Below are 13,664 nucleotides of genomic sequence, written 5' to 3'. Positions count from 1 at the left end.
CCCTCATCTTGAAGTTCCCCCAACGATAGGAAAGTTTCTCTCCATACCTACCCCATCTTAAACACGTCAAGAGCGCCACTTGACGATCAATACTTGTGTTAACATAACCCTAGTCTATGCATCCTGCCCTCATGATTTAACCTTTTCAGCCCTGGTAGACCCCTTGCAGAGGTCTTGTGGTGCAGTGGGTAGTGTCCCAATCTCTGGGCCAGGCCCTGGGTTCAAGTCCCACATCAGAACTTAATGATCATGCAAGGCTTGCTCATAATGAGGCCAAACAGGTTAATTATCAGCCTGTAAATCCTTCCAATACGCCTGATGGGAGGTGGAAAGAGTGTGGTCAGCCATACTGCAGAAGGCAACAGCAGAACACTGTAGTCCTTTGCCGAGAGTAATCATGGACCAATCCAATGGAAGCCCATGGTTGCCAATGCTCTCTTAGGGCCTGGGACCTGGAGGAGGTGACCCCTTACAGCTCGCTACGTCTCTTCAGGATAATGAAGGTTTACACCCCAAACATTCATTCCTTTAATGTTAACCAAACCGCTTGTGCGGTGACAGCATGTATGGCTATTATGTTGAAAAGCCAGCTTCAAGGTGATACTAATTTCAGTTGTCAGTTGATACACCCAGTCTGATCACGCTCTCGCCTCCGAATCGGAAGGTCGTGGGTTTAAACCCCCATTCCAGAGACTCGAGCACAAAATCCAGGCCGACACTCCCTGATGCCAGTCCTGAGGGAGAGCTGTACTGTCGGAGGTGCCCTCTTTCTGATGAGACGTTAAAAACTTTTTCATTGGCTGTAAAAGGTGCTTCGGAATGTCCCGGGGTCAGGACAGGAGCTGCGCAAACGCAAAACTACTTTGATTTCGGTTGGGTTTGACAGATTTCAGAGAGCGGGTCCAGGAATATTAACGATTGCAGGAACTGATGACCAGCAACTTCCTCACCTTTGCCCCAGATGATCAGATTTCCACTCGAGTCACCAGTGATCACATCCCCGTTCTCGGAAAAGGTCAGACATAGGAGGTACTTGGGCTTCTCTTGCTTCTGTAAAACACAATTTAAAAAAAAAAAATTTCAAGTGATTGACAGCAAAGGAGGAGCCCATCAGCCCTCGCGCCAGCTCTTTGAAAGTGTTAACCGGTTAGTCCCAAACTCTGCACTTTCCCCCCCCCCCCCGATAGCTCTGCAAATCGTCTCCTTTCATCCAATTCCCTTAGCAATAAGTCAGCATGGAAGGTACAAAAGGCTACGGTGGGGAGAACTGTCTGTTGCGGGTCTCCCGAGCCCCATTGGAGGCACCTCCCCCGCCCCCCGCCACAACAAGCTCGGCCACCATTCCCCCTCACCCCCTCAAACCTGGCCCCCTTATCTCTCTCATTGAGGCCTGACCCTGACTTGGAAGAGGAGCTCGTCTTCCTCTTCCTTGGGATTTGCCTGTGCAGTCCCAGCAGTGGCCACTGCTCACGCCTGGCGCTGCTGAGGCTAACAGAAGCAGCCAGCCATCCAACTGGCCGACAGCTCCCTCAGGCCGGACTTCTACTGTGGCGCTTCAAGGAGGTTACCGCTGCTCCCAGCATTAAGTTGCTGCTGGGCAGTATTGTTGGTGGGCTGCCCTGGGGGAGGGGGAAATCCACAGCACCCAATAAAAATCCACACATCCCGAATAGGGGGCCAGTTAGGTCAAGGAGCAGGCAAGTGACAGTTGTCCAGATACGTCCACTGACATCCCGAGGACCCTGCTAACCCAACCTGGGAGAGCAAGGCCATTCACCTCAAAGATGCCCTGCTTCTTGGAGAGGGTGCTGCTTTCCATCGTCCAGAAGTAAATATTGGATTTGCCGCAAGTGACGATGAGGTTGGCCTCAGTCGGGTGGAAACTTGCTGCCAGCACTGACTCGTTGGAGCACTGCAAACAAAATTGGTAAATTAATAAATTAAACCAAAAGTTGAACAGAAAGCAATCAGAGAGGCACCACCACACTAGGAGAAACTCCCTTACAAATGGATACAAAGTTACAGGAGGGCAGAATCATTTCAAGAACCCAATAAAAAAAAAGAGTAGACCCCACAGCCCATTGAACGGCACAGCAGGCTAAATAGGATCGTGGCTGATCTTAGGCTTCAACTCCGCTTTCCCACCCACTCCCCATACCCCTCGATTCCTTGAGACACCCAAAACAAATCTGTCTATCCCAGCCTTACATGTACTCGTTCAACAACGGAGCATCCACAAGACTCTGGGGTAGAAAATTCCAAAGGCCCAAAAGCCTTTGAGCGAAGGAAGTTTTTCTCCAGCTCTGTACCAAATGATCGGCCCCTTATCCTGAGACTGCCCCCGCCTCCTCCACCACCCCCCCCCACTCCATGTTTTAGACTCCCCGACCAGCAGAAACAATCTCTCAGCACCCACTCTATCAAACCCCTCCAGAATCTTGTAGGCTTCAATAAGATCACCTCTCATCCTTCTAAACTCCAGAGAGTATAGGCCCAATTTACTCAGCCTCTCATCACAGGGATCCTCATCCTGGGGGATCAATTTAATGAACCTGTGTTTACAAACCAAGAACCTGTATATTCGGCTGTTAAGGAAGAGAGGTGTTTGGAGTTGGGGTGCAGTTTAGCCTGGGTCACGTTGATAGGCAGAGCAGGTATGAGGGGTTATATATTCCTACATATATGTGCCACAAAAAGGAGATACATTTCATTAATGTTAAACAGTCACCACATGTGTGTGTTATGAAGGAAGCGTGTTAACTCACAGCTAACTATGTTTTCTAGCGTGGATAGAAGATTGGCTGTCTGGCAGGAGGCAGAGAGTGGGGATAAGGGGGTCCTTCTCAGGATGGCGGCTGGTGACTAGTGGAGTTCCGCAGGGGTCAGTGTTGGGACCACAATTTTTCACTTTATGCATTAATGATCTAGATGAAGGAACTGAGGGCATCCTGGCTAAGTTTGCAGATGATACAAAGATAGGTGGAGGGACAGTTAGTATTGAGGAGGCTGGGAGGCTGCAGAAGGGTTTGGACAGGTTAGGAGAATGGGAAAAGAAGTGGCAGATGGAATACAACATGGGGAAGTGTGAGGTCATGCACTTTGGTAGGAAGAATAGAGGCATAGACTATTTTCTAAATGGGGAGAGAATTCAGAAATCAGGAGTGCAAAGGGACTTGGGAGTCCTAGTCCAGGATTTGCTTAAGGTTAACGCAGTTGAGTCGGTAGTTAGGAAGGCAAATGCAATGTTGGCATTTATTTCGAGGACTAGAATATAAAAGCAGGGATGTGCTGCTGAGGCTTTATAAGGCTCTGTTAAGACCACATTTAGAATTTGGGAGCAATTTTGGGCCCCGTATCTCAGGAAGGATGTGCTGGCCCTGGAGAGGGTCCAGAGGAGGTTCACGAGAATGATCCCAGGAATGAAAGGCTTAACATATGAGGAATGTTTGAGGACTCTAGGTCTATACTCGATGGAGTTTAGAAGGATGAGGGGGGATCTGATTGAAACTTACAGAATACTGAAAGGCCTGGATAGAGTGGACGTGGGGAAGATATTTCCATTAGTAGGAGAGACTAGGACCCGAGGGCACAGCCTCAGAGTAAAGGGAAGACCTTTTAGAACAGAGATAAGGAGAAACTTCTTTAGCCAGAGAGTGGTGAATCTATGGAATTCATTGCCACAGAAGGCTGTGGAGGCCAGGTCATTGAGTGTATTTAAGACCGAGATAGATAGGTTCTTGATTGGTAAGAGGATCAAAGGTTACGGGGAGAAGGCGGGAGAATGGGGTTGAGAAACTTATCAGCCATGATTGAATGGCAGAGCAGACTCGATGGGCCAAATGGCCTAATTTCTGCTCCTATTTCTTATGGTCATTCGTGGAACTTTGATATTCCTTTGAGCAGAGTGGGAATTTCCCACTTTTTCCAGACATTATTCAGGATTTACAGCACAGAAACAGGCCATTCGGCCCAACCAGTCCATGCCGGTGTTTATGCCCCACTTCAGCCTCCTCCCATCTTCCCTCATCTAAATCCACCATCGTAACCCTCAATTCCCTTCTCCCTCAAATGCTTTTCTAGCTTCCCCTTAATGCATCTATACTATTCACTTCAACCACTCCCTGTGGGAGTGAGTTCCACATTCCCACCCACTCCCGGGGCAAAGCAGTTTCTTCCAAATTCCCTATCGGATTTCTTGGGAACTATTTCACGTTGATGGCTTCTCTCTATTTTATTTTGATGCTCTTCCCCACAAGGGAAAACATGGTCTGTGTCCACTCTACGAAAACCCTTCAGGGTTTTAAATTCTTTGATTAGGTCACCCCTCAGCCTTCTTTCTCACCCCCACCGCCCCTCCCCCGTCACACCCCCACCCCCCACCCCCAAAGAGAAGAGACCCAGCCCGTCAATTCTTCCCTGATATGTGTACCCACACATTCCTGGTGTCATCCTTGGGCAGGTTTTTTTGCCTCCAGGGAGGTGGCATTTTGAACAATTGGGAGGTGGCAAAAGAAGCTGCATCATTTAACGAAAAGAATCGGAGCGCAGGAGGAAGGCCATTCAGCCCATCGTGCTCGTGCAGGCTCTTTGAAACAGCTGCCCAATCACTCCCCTGCTTGCCCCCACCCCCCCCCCCCCCCTCTCAATAACCTTGCAATATTACACCCCCATCCCCATTTGGGTATTTATCCAATTCCCTTTTGAACGTTGCTATTGAAGCAGCTTCTACCGTCCCTTTCAGGCAGGTACATTCCTCAAGCAACCAGGCACTAAGGTGGCCTGATCTTTCCTCATGATATATATATGTCAGTGAGCTCCCTCTGTGCGTGCTCAGCGGATTGTGTTTTGGGGAAAATGGTGACTAACTGGTGATTTGGTTGGCCTACATTTCAACCGTTGCACTTGAGCATTCTCCCATCTACATTTGGTTGCCGTAACAGGAAGCTTTTCTGAAGTGATCAAGCAGAACATTACAAGCCAAACAAAAGAATTGATCAGTTGCACTCTAGGTGCCCTGTGGATGTACAGAGTGCTTTCCTGTTTACTGTTGTAAAATCCTAATCCACAGGGGCTTAACATGTGGGGCCCAAACACATTTGTGCTATTTACTCGCTTTTAACAAACAAAGTCAATGCACAACCAGGACAGGCAATAACGAGACATATATATAAAAACAGAATGCTGGAAATGTTCAGTAGGTTTGGCAGCATTCGTTAACAGAGTTAATGTTTTAAGTCAATGACCTTTTTAAACAGGAAAGTCCGAGTTGCAATTGGTAAATATCACTTCTCGAACTCTAACCAGCCTGATGAAAGGTCATTAACCGGAAATGTTAACTCTGTTTCCCTCTCTCTCCACAGATACTTCCTGACCTGCTGAGTATTTGCAGCATCAGCTGTGTTTGGCTTTTGTAATAACATTAGAGATTTATTCCGTGTTTTATCTGCCCAACAAAATTCAGAAAGTGAGCTAGTACTAGTGTGCACAGAGAAAATAAAACTGAACAAAACCCAACTTCGAGGGGATAGTCCACAAGAGGAACTGACCAGTCAATTCAACTCAAGGTGGAAACTCTGGTCCCTGTAGGAGCTTCTGTACATTTGCGAGATGGAACAGCATGTTACTTGCTGGAGAGGCTTCATGTCTGTCCCATACCCAATGTGCAAAACACACTGCAACATGATCCCAGAGCACATCGAGTGCTTTGAACTTTCCCACTGTACCAAGTGGGTGATTCAGGTCTTAACTACATGCTGGTACTCAACTAATGCAGGAGGTCTTAAGGCGCAGTGATTTTTCTCCACCCACCCATCCCCCACCCCCAAACAAAAAAGTAATATTGGACAAGGATAAATATTGGTCAGGATACAGAGGAGGGCAGATTATCTCATTGCCGGTTATGGGAGCTTACCGTGCAAAAGTTGGTTGCTACGGTACAAGAGTGATCACGATTCAAAAAGAAAAGGGAGTTCATCGATTGCAAGAATGTTTTAGGATGTCCTGTGGTCATGTAAAGCACTGGATGAAATGAGTGTTCTTTTCTATGCAAAGACACCAAAAATGATTGGACCTGTTGCAGTTGACGGATCATATACCTTCAAACTTTATGGATGAGTATCAATGTCTGTCTGAGAGGTTTAGACTTGCTAGAATGACATCCGGACTCCATTGGTTAAACTAGGGCTGTATTCCCCAGGAAATTAGAAGGCTGGGGGGGGGGTGTGATTTGGTCAAATTTCTCAACATACCAAGTGCTTAGGTACTTTCTCCCTGTCTCTATTTCCATTGGCTGGGGGCAGGGTCAAGAACTAGTGGGGGGCATAGACTAAGAAATGATAGCCAGACCTTTCAGGAGTGAACCATGGAAATATGTTAACACAAATGGTGATTGAAGAGAGGTCGATTAATAAATTTCTGTTAGCCGAAGGTATTAAAAGATTATGGGACGAAGGTGGGTATATGGAGTTAGGTTGGAGATCAGCCCCAATCTCACTGAAAGCAGGAAGGGGCTCAAGGGGCTGAATGGCCTCCCCCTGTTCCTATTTTGCCGGAAACTGCTAACGTTTGAGACAGAAGGCTCGCGAGTTCCAAACGAGATGTCTCTGCCCGAAACATGAGTCCTGACAATGTTTGAGAATCCGGTTATGCATTTCCACTTATAACCCAGAGTTCCAACTCTACTTTATTGAAAGGGGGAATAAAATTTTTTTAAAAATCATATTGCTGTTTGTGGATCTTGCTGTGCGCAAGTGGCCTGCCAAGTTTCCTACATCACAACAGTGACTACATTTCAACATGGCTTCACTGGCTAGAAAGCCCTTTGGGAGGGAGGCTGTGTGCAGGGAGGGGAGAGACGACACAACACAGAAATGGGAGGTCTTTTCTCTGCCTTGCTGGAAGGAGCCACTTTGAGTAACCCATCTCTGCAATTAGCGTTTCAAATAAATCATGGGACGTCCTACGTGATGACTCGATGCAGCAGGCGGGGTTCTGTCAAGAAACAGTTCAAGTTTATTCCAGAACAAAAACAAAAATAGCTGGAAAAACTCAGCGGGTCTGACAGCGTCTGCGGAGAGGGAGACAGTTAACGTTTCGAGTCCGTATGACTCTTCATCAGAACTAAGACATATAGAAATGAGATGAAATATAAGCTGGTAGAAGGGGGTGGGACAGGAGAGCTCGATAGGAGGCCAGTGATAGGTGGAGGCCAAGAAGAGACTGCCGAAGATGTCATAGACAAAAGGTCAAAGGGGTGTTGACGGTGGTGATATTATCTAAAGGATGTGCTAATGGGAACATCTGATGAAGGGTCATACGGACTCGAAATGTCAACTGTCTCCCTCTCCGCAGAGGCTGTCAGACCTGCTGAATTTTTCCAGGTATTTTTGTTTCTGTTCTAGGTTTCCAGCATCCGCAGTTTTTTGCTTTTATTCAAGTTTATTCCAGGTGTTTTCACACTTGACCAGGGTTTTTTGTCAGGAAGCTCTCCCTGGCCTGAGTGCCTGCACTAAAAGCCCATTGGTCACAGTCCCCGCAGGACATCATGTGACACCTCCCCCACCCACAACCGATTGAGAGCGAGGAGGGACTATAGCCCCAGTTACCACATCCTACCTTCACGTCAGCCAGTCTTTGCTCTTTCTGCCAGTCCCACACAGACAGGACGTGTTCATTGGAATCATCCACTGCGCACAGGTGAGCCCCTCCATTCTGTTCAATCCAACACGTTAGTGTACAAGAAAAAAAAAAAATCACTAAATTCGGGGAAAACGCGAGGAATAAAAACAGCAAGTCAAGCAACCTCACAGGCTGCCCCAGGAACCAACCCGCTCCAGAGCGAAATACTGCCCCTTAGGGACTGGAAATAAAGGAAAGGTGACGACGTGAAACGTGAACTCTCGTTGGTGGGATTTCCCGGGGTGGGTGCCTCAATGGGCCGAAGGGCCTCTTCTGCACTGTGAGATTCTGTGGGTGGGGGGGGGGTGGGGGGGGGGGGGGGGGGGGGGGGTGGTGGGGAAGAAAAATAATTTTAAATATGGGAAAATGTGTAAAGTCCAAATTTTCCTACCCCACCCACGACCATGTGGCCACTGGTATGACTGGAAAACCCAGACCTCTCTCTCTCCACAGATGCTGCTCGGCCTGTAGAATACTTCCAGTGTTTTTTATTACACACAAAAAAAAGTACATCTTACTTTAGGTGGACCTTACCAATAAAGAACTTAACCATTAAAAAAAAGCCCTTTTACTTTGAATTATATTATAATTATTACTTCCAGCGTAATGGTCTTGTCCCTGAGGTGCCCAAGGGACTGTGGAATGCCTCATGGATGTTAACTCCCAATTCCCAGTTAAAGGATGAAGCTAGATCCAACCTTTGCTCGTTTTAGATTTATTCAGAGTGAAACTTTACAAGGATATACCTCTTAACCTAACCCCACTACAGTGTCAGTAAGCGTCTCTTCACGTGTTCAAGTAACAACCTGAATCGAGGCCCTCCACCTATCGTTAACTACAACTGGCAAGCAATTAGAGTACTCCCTCGCCAGTTAGTGTTTAATTGTTCTATGTTTGATTACAAGAGTCTGTTTACTATTGATGCTCACTGTGCTTGATTGAGTCCATACCCAGGCTTAACTAAAGTCAACAAAGCTGTAAAAAGAGCTGGAATCATGGAGTAGACATTTTAAAGCACTGAATAAAACATGTTACACACAAAGAAACTAGTTCACCTCAGCATATGACCAAGGTATAAAATATACATCAGCCAGAGCCAAGCGGGACAGCAGGAGAGAAACAGGCAGAGCCAGAATGGCCCACCTTATGTTGCGTCCGACCTGAACATGTAGATGGCCATTTTGGCCAGACCCCAAGTTGACCCACCGAGGGGTCCTCCAACTTGCTCAAACTCTTCCCACTTGGAGTAAGCAAAACTCAGGAGTCTGGGGCTGAAGTGGATTCAGAATTGGAAGAGCATCTCACCCACCTCTGATGGAGGTGTTGTGGTGGAGTGGGTAGCACCCCTGCCTCTGAGGAGGAACTCCAGGTTCCAGTCCCAATCCGGGACTTGTTGGGGACAGGGGTTTGGCGGGGGGGTGGGGGGAGGGGGGTTGGGGGGGTGTTGAACAGGTTGATGATCAGCCTGGCAATCCTTCCAACGCTTCTACAAAAAAAGGGTGTGCGAGAGAAAATATGAAACGAGCAAGTTCCACACCAACCTTCAGACATTGCAAAGCGGCTTTGGCTTAGGATTTCAGATGGATAGCAAGATAGGGAGGGCAAATGGAGAGAGCAACCTTTACTTCGAGCTCACAAGAGGCTATTCACCACCCCACACACAGCCCCCCCCACCCCCCAACCGCTGTGGAAATATGTCCAACACAGGAATAATTCCTCTTTGTGCACCAGATGGACCCAAAAATGAAGCATCAAAAGAAGCATACTCACAGACTTGGAGAAGGATACACAAGATACACCTCTATCGAAGACCCCAGATCCAATAACGTGCAGGGTGTTCAGACTCACAGAGTCCCACACACGGACGTGAGGTGTAAGTTGCTGTCAGAGGAAGGGGATTAAAAAGCTCTTGAAACTTGACATAACAGGGAGAGGTCGTTGCGTCTGATCCTTGTGGTAAATCTGTAAATGTGGCTTTTTTCATTTTCCTATTTGATTCCACTATCATTAATGAACAGAGAGCTGCTTTCCCCCTATACATAGGAATTACCAGTCTGCAAACTCTTCCAAAAATAGAGTGGGTGGTAACAACCGGAATAATTCAGTCATCTCTGGGATTTGCCACAAAATTACCCCCTATATCCTTCTGAAATTCAGAGTCCATTGGAGGAATAAATTAACAGACCATACCCTTCCCTCCCTGCCCACAGTTCTCTTTCAGGACATTGTAAAATGAATGCAACAACCAGCGGTTCAGATTAACTGCCCGTAAGAAATAGGAGCAGGAGTAGGCCATTCAGCCCATCGAGCCTGCTCCGTCATTCCACAAGATTGTGGTTGAAATTTTACTTCAGCTCCACCTTCCCCGTACTATCCCTATATCCCTCGATTCCCCGGGTACACGGAAAAAAAATCTATCGACCTCTGTCTTGAGTATACGCAGTGACTGACCATGCACAGCCCTCTGGGGTTGAGATTTCCAAAGATTCACAACTCTCCTGTGTGAAGGAATTTCTCCTCAGCTCAGTCCAACATGGCCGACCCCTTCTCCGGAGACTGTGACCCTGTGTTCTAGACTCTCCAGCCGGGGAAACGCTCTCAGCATCAAGCCTGTCAAGCCCTTTTAAGAATTTTACGTTTCCATTAGGTCACCACTTATTCATCTAAATTCTAAGGAATATACACCACACCTGGAGTCACTGAGCAGTTGTAGGCACCTCACCTTTAGGAGGATATAATGGCCTTGTGTAGATTTACCAGAACGAGACCTGGACTCCAAGGGTTAAATTATGGAGAAAGCTTACGCAAACTAGGGTTGTATTGCCTGGAATTTTAAAAAGTTAAGGGGTGATCTGATCAAAGTTTAAAGATATTAAGGGGAGAGAGAGATAGGGTAGAGAGAGCGAGAGAGAGAAACTATTTCTGCTGGTTGGGTGGTCTAGGACCAGGGGGCAGAGTCTAAAAATTCGAGCCAGACCTTTTCAGGAGTGAAATTAGGAAACATTTCTACACACACAGGATGGGAGGAGTCTGGAACTCTCTTCCAGAAAGGGAAATCGATGCTGGATCAAATTGTAAGTCTTAAATCGGAGATTGAAATTTTTTGCTAGCCAAGGCATCGAGAGATACAGGGCATGGGTGGGCATAGGGAAGGTATCGAGAGAGATACAGGGCAAGGGTGGGCATAGGGAAGGTATCGAGAGAGATACAGGGTGTAGTGAGTACAGGGAAGGTATCGAGAGAGAGAGAGAGATACAGGGTGTAGTGAGTATAGGGAAGGTACCAAGAGAGATACAGGGCATGGGTGGGCATAGGGAAGGTACCGAGAGAGATACAGGGTGTAGTGAGTATAGGGAAGGTACCGAGAGAGATACAGGGTGTAGTGAGTATAGGGAAGGTACCGAGAGATACAGGGTGTAGTGAGTATAGGGAAGGTACCGAGAGATACAGGGTGTAGTGAGTATAGGGAAGGTACCGAGAGATACAGGGTGTAGTGAGTATAGGGAAGGTACCGAGAGAGATACAGGGCATGGGTGGGCATAGGGAAGGTACCGAGAGAGATACAGGGTGTAGTGAGTATAGGGAAGGTATCGAGAGATTCAGGGTGTAGGGAGTATAGGGAAGGTACCGAGAGATACAGGGCATGGGTGGGCATAGGGAATGTATCGAGAGAGATACAGGGCATGGGTGGGCATAGGGAAGGTACCAAGAGATACAAGGTGTAGTGAGTATAGGGAAGGTATCGAGAGATACACAGGGCATGGGTGGGCATAGGGAAAGCCGAACAGTATTAAGAGAAGGCCCTTTGTGAGAATATACATCATTTTCACAGACACAGGGTTACTTCCCAGACATTAAGCCTTGAAAGGGAGACCTTTCCAGACAGGGAGCCATGTTTAAAGTGATTGCAATGCCATTGTGATTCTGGAAAAAAATGTTTTGATTTGAGAATACTGCAACAAAGGGCCTCCAAAATACAACTCAATACTCCTTATTCTAAAAACAACAGATTTTCTTTATATTAGAAACATAGGTAGACAAGTAATCAGATCTTCTAAATCCACGAGGAAGTCAGATCTCCACAGTTATAGGGTTGAGATCTCATTACATCTCCCCAAAAACTGAGATAAAAACAGCAAAAACTATGCTCTATACTTTGGATTGAAAGTATAAAATTTGTTACTGTTCGTCTATCCTGACAAATCTTTATTACCCAAGTGGATTTGAAGTTAATATTTTTAGACAAATTAGCTTATCCTGTGTTTACACTTTGTAGTATTCAAAACAATATTATAAACTATTATAAAATATTATAATCCAAAATTTAAACTCAAAATAAACTAACCATTATAGATTTATTCTGTATGCCTCACGGACCCTGACTCTTCTAGAATTTTATAATTAAGAATTTTAAGTTCAGATAGAGGAGTGTCTTTAAGAGAGACAGATCTGTTATAATGTATTGTGTAAGTTTCTTCCAGAGATAATTTTGTTTAATCCAAAAACTCCTAGAAGACCATTTGTCTCAAGATCAAATTGCTATCTAGCATTCGCTGATTCAGCTTTCCAGATAATTTAGAATTTCTTTTAAAGTTGAGGTTTTATCGAGCAATAAGTTCAAAAAAAGGAAGATTTACCCATATCGGGGTGTAGGATTGGGTGTGGTGGGGGGGGGGGGGGGCGGTAAAGGTAACAGAACACTAACAGATAACAGAGAATGGGCCCTTTGTTTGGGGAATGCTACACGTGAGAGAAGACGGGAAAAGAACAGGCAAATTTCCCTTCTGCATTTGACAAATGCAAATCAAAATTTGAATATATTATACCTTTCCATCTTTTGTGGTTCCTGCCACCTGCCCTGTCGCCATGGTGACCTTATCAGGATGTACTGCAAGGCTGAGAAAGAGATTAGGAAGAGAGAGGGATGAGTCATCGTGTTCGCTTTTCGATAACAACACTGGGTCCAGACTGAAAGCTTCCAGAGCTGAGTAAAGGATAGAGTCATAGTGAAGGGAGCCCAGTTACACATTATTGCATTCAGCATTTTAGGTGTTTTACTGTTTCCAGTTAACAGTTTCTACTTTCTTTCACTTTGTTGGTATTCTTCCTTGGCATAATGACAGACACGCGGACAGACACATAGACAGACAGAGACAGACACACAGACAGACAGACAGACAGCTTTCTTTCAAATCTGTTGGTATTCTTGCATGGCAGAGTGTTTGCTATCATGAGACGGAGACAGAGACGAGGCAAAAAAAAAAGAGGGGGACGAAAGGAGAGAGAAAGAGAGAGAGAGGGGGAGAGAGAGAGAGGAGGGGGGAAGAGAGAGAGAGAGGAGGGGGGAAGAGAGAGAGAGAGGAGGGGGGAAGAGAGAGAGAGGGGAAGAGAGAGAGAGAGAGGGGGGAAGAGAGAGAGAAAGAGGGGGGAAGAGAGAGAGAGAGAGGGGGGAAGAGAGAGAGAGAGTGGACTGGGGGAGAGAGAGAGAGAGGACTAGGTGGGAGAGAGAGAGAGAGAGGATGGGGAGAGAGAGAGAGAGAGAGGATGGGGAGAGAGAGAGAGAGAGAGGAGGGGGGAGAGAGAGAGAGAGAGGAGGGGGGAGAGAGAGAGAGAGAGGAGGGGGGAGAGAGAGAGAGAGGAGGGGGGAGAGAGAGAGAGAGGACTGGGGGAGAGAGACAGAGAGGACTGGGGGAGAGAGAGAGAGAGGACTGGGGGAGAGAGAGAGAGTGGACTGGGGGAGAGAGAGAGAGAGGACTAGGTGGGAGAGAGAGAGAGAGAGGAGGGGGAGAGAGAGAGAGAGAGGAGGGGGGAGAGAGAGAGAGAGAGGAGGGGGGAGAGAGAGAGAGAGAGAGAGAGAGAGAGAGAGAGAGGAGGGGGGAGAGAGAGAGAGAGGAGGGGGGAGAGAGAGAGAGAGGAGGGGGGAGAGAGAGAGAGAGAGAGGAGGGGGGGAGGGAGAGAGAGAGAGAGAGAGAGAGAGAGAGAGAGAG

General features: G+C 46.9%; 1 protein-coding gene across 1 annotated transcript in view; it reads right to left on the bottom strand.

Annotated features, from left to right (window-relative positions):
• The window catches only part of LOC121272568 (echinoderm microtubule-associated protein-like 1), a 96,194-nt gene that overhangs the window by 29,353 nt on the left and 53,177 nt on the right, over positions 1–13,664 (bottom strand). Inside the window, exons 4-8 of the mRNA XM_041179218.1 lie at positions 12,504–12,700; positions 9,448–9,558; positions 7,615–7,710; positions 1,778–1,912; positions 951–1,050 (exon numbers count right to left, since the gene is read on the bottom strand). Of these exons, the coding sequence (XP_041035152.1) occupies positions 951–1,050; positions 1,778–1,912; positions 7,615–7,710; positions 9,448–9,558; positions 12,504–12,700 (639 nt within the window). The remainder of the gene's footprint in view (positions 1–950; positions 1,051–1,777; positions 1,913–7,614; positions 7,711–9,447; positions 9,559–12,503; positions 12,701–13,664) is intronic.

This window comes from Carcharodon carcharias, chromosome 34 (assembly GCF_017639515.1).
Source record: "Carcharodon carcharias isolate sCarCar2 chromosome 34, sCarCar2.pri, whole genome shotgun sequence".
NCBI classification, from domain to species: domain Eukaryota; kingdom Metazoa; phylum Chordata; class Chondrichthyes; order Lamniformes; family Lamnidae; genus Carcharodon; species Carcharodon carcharias.
This window is presented reverse-complemented; position numbering and strand designations above follow the sequence as displayed.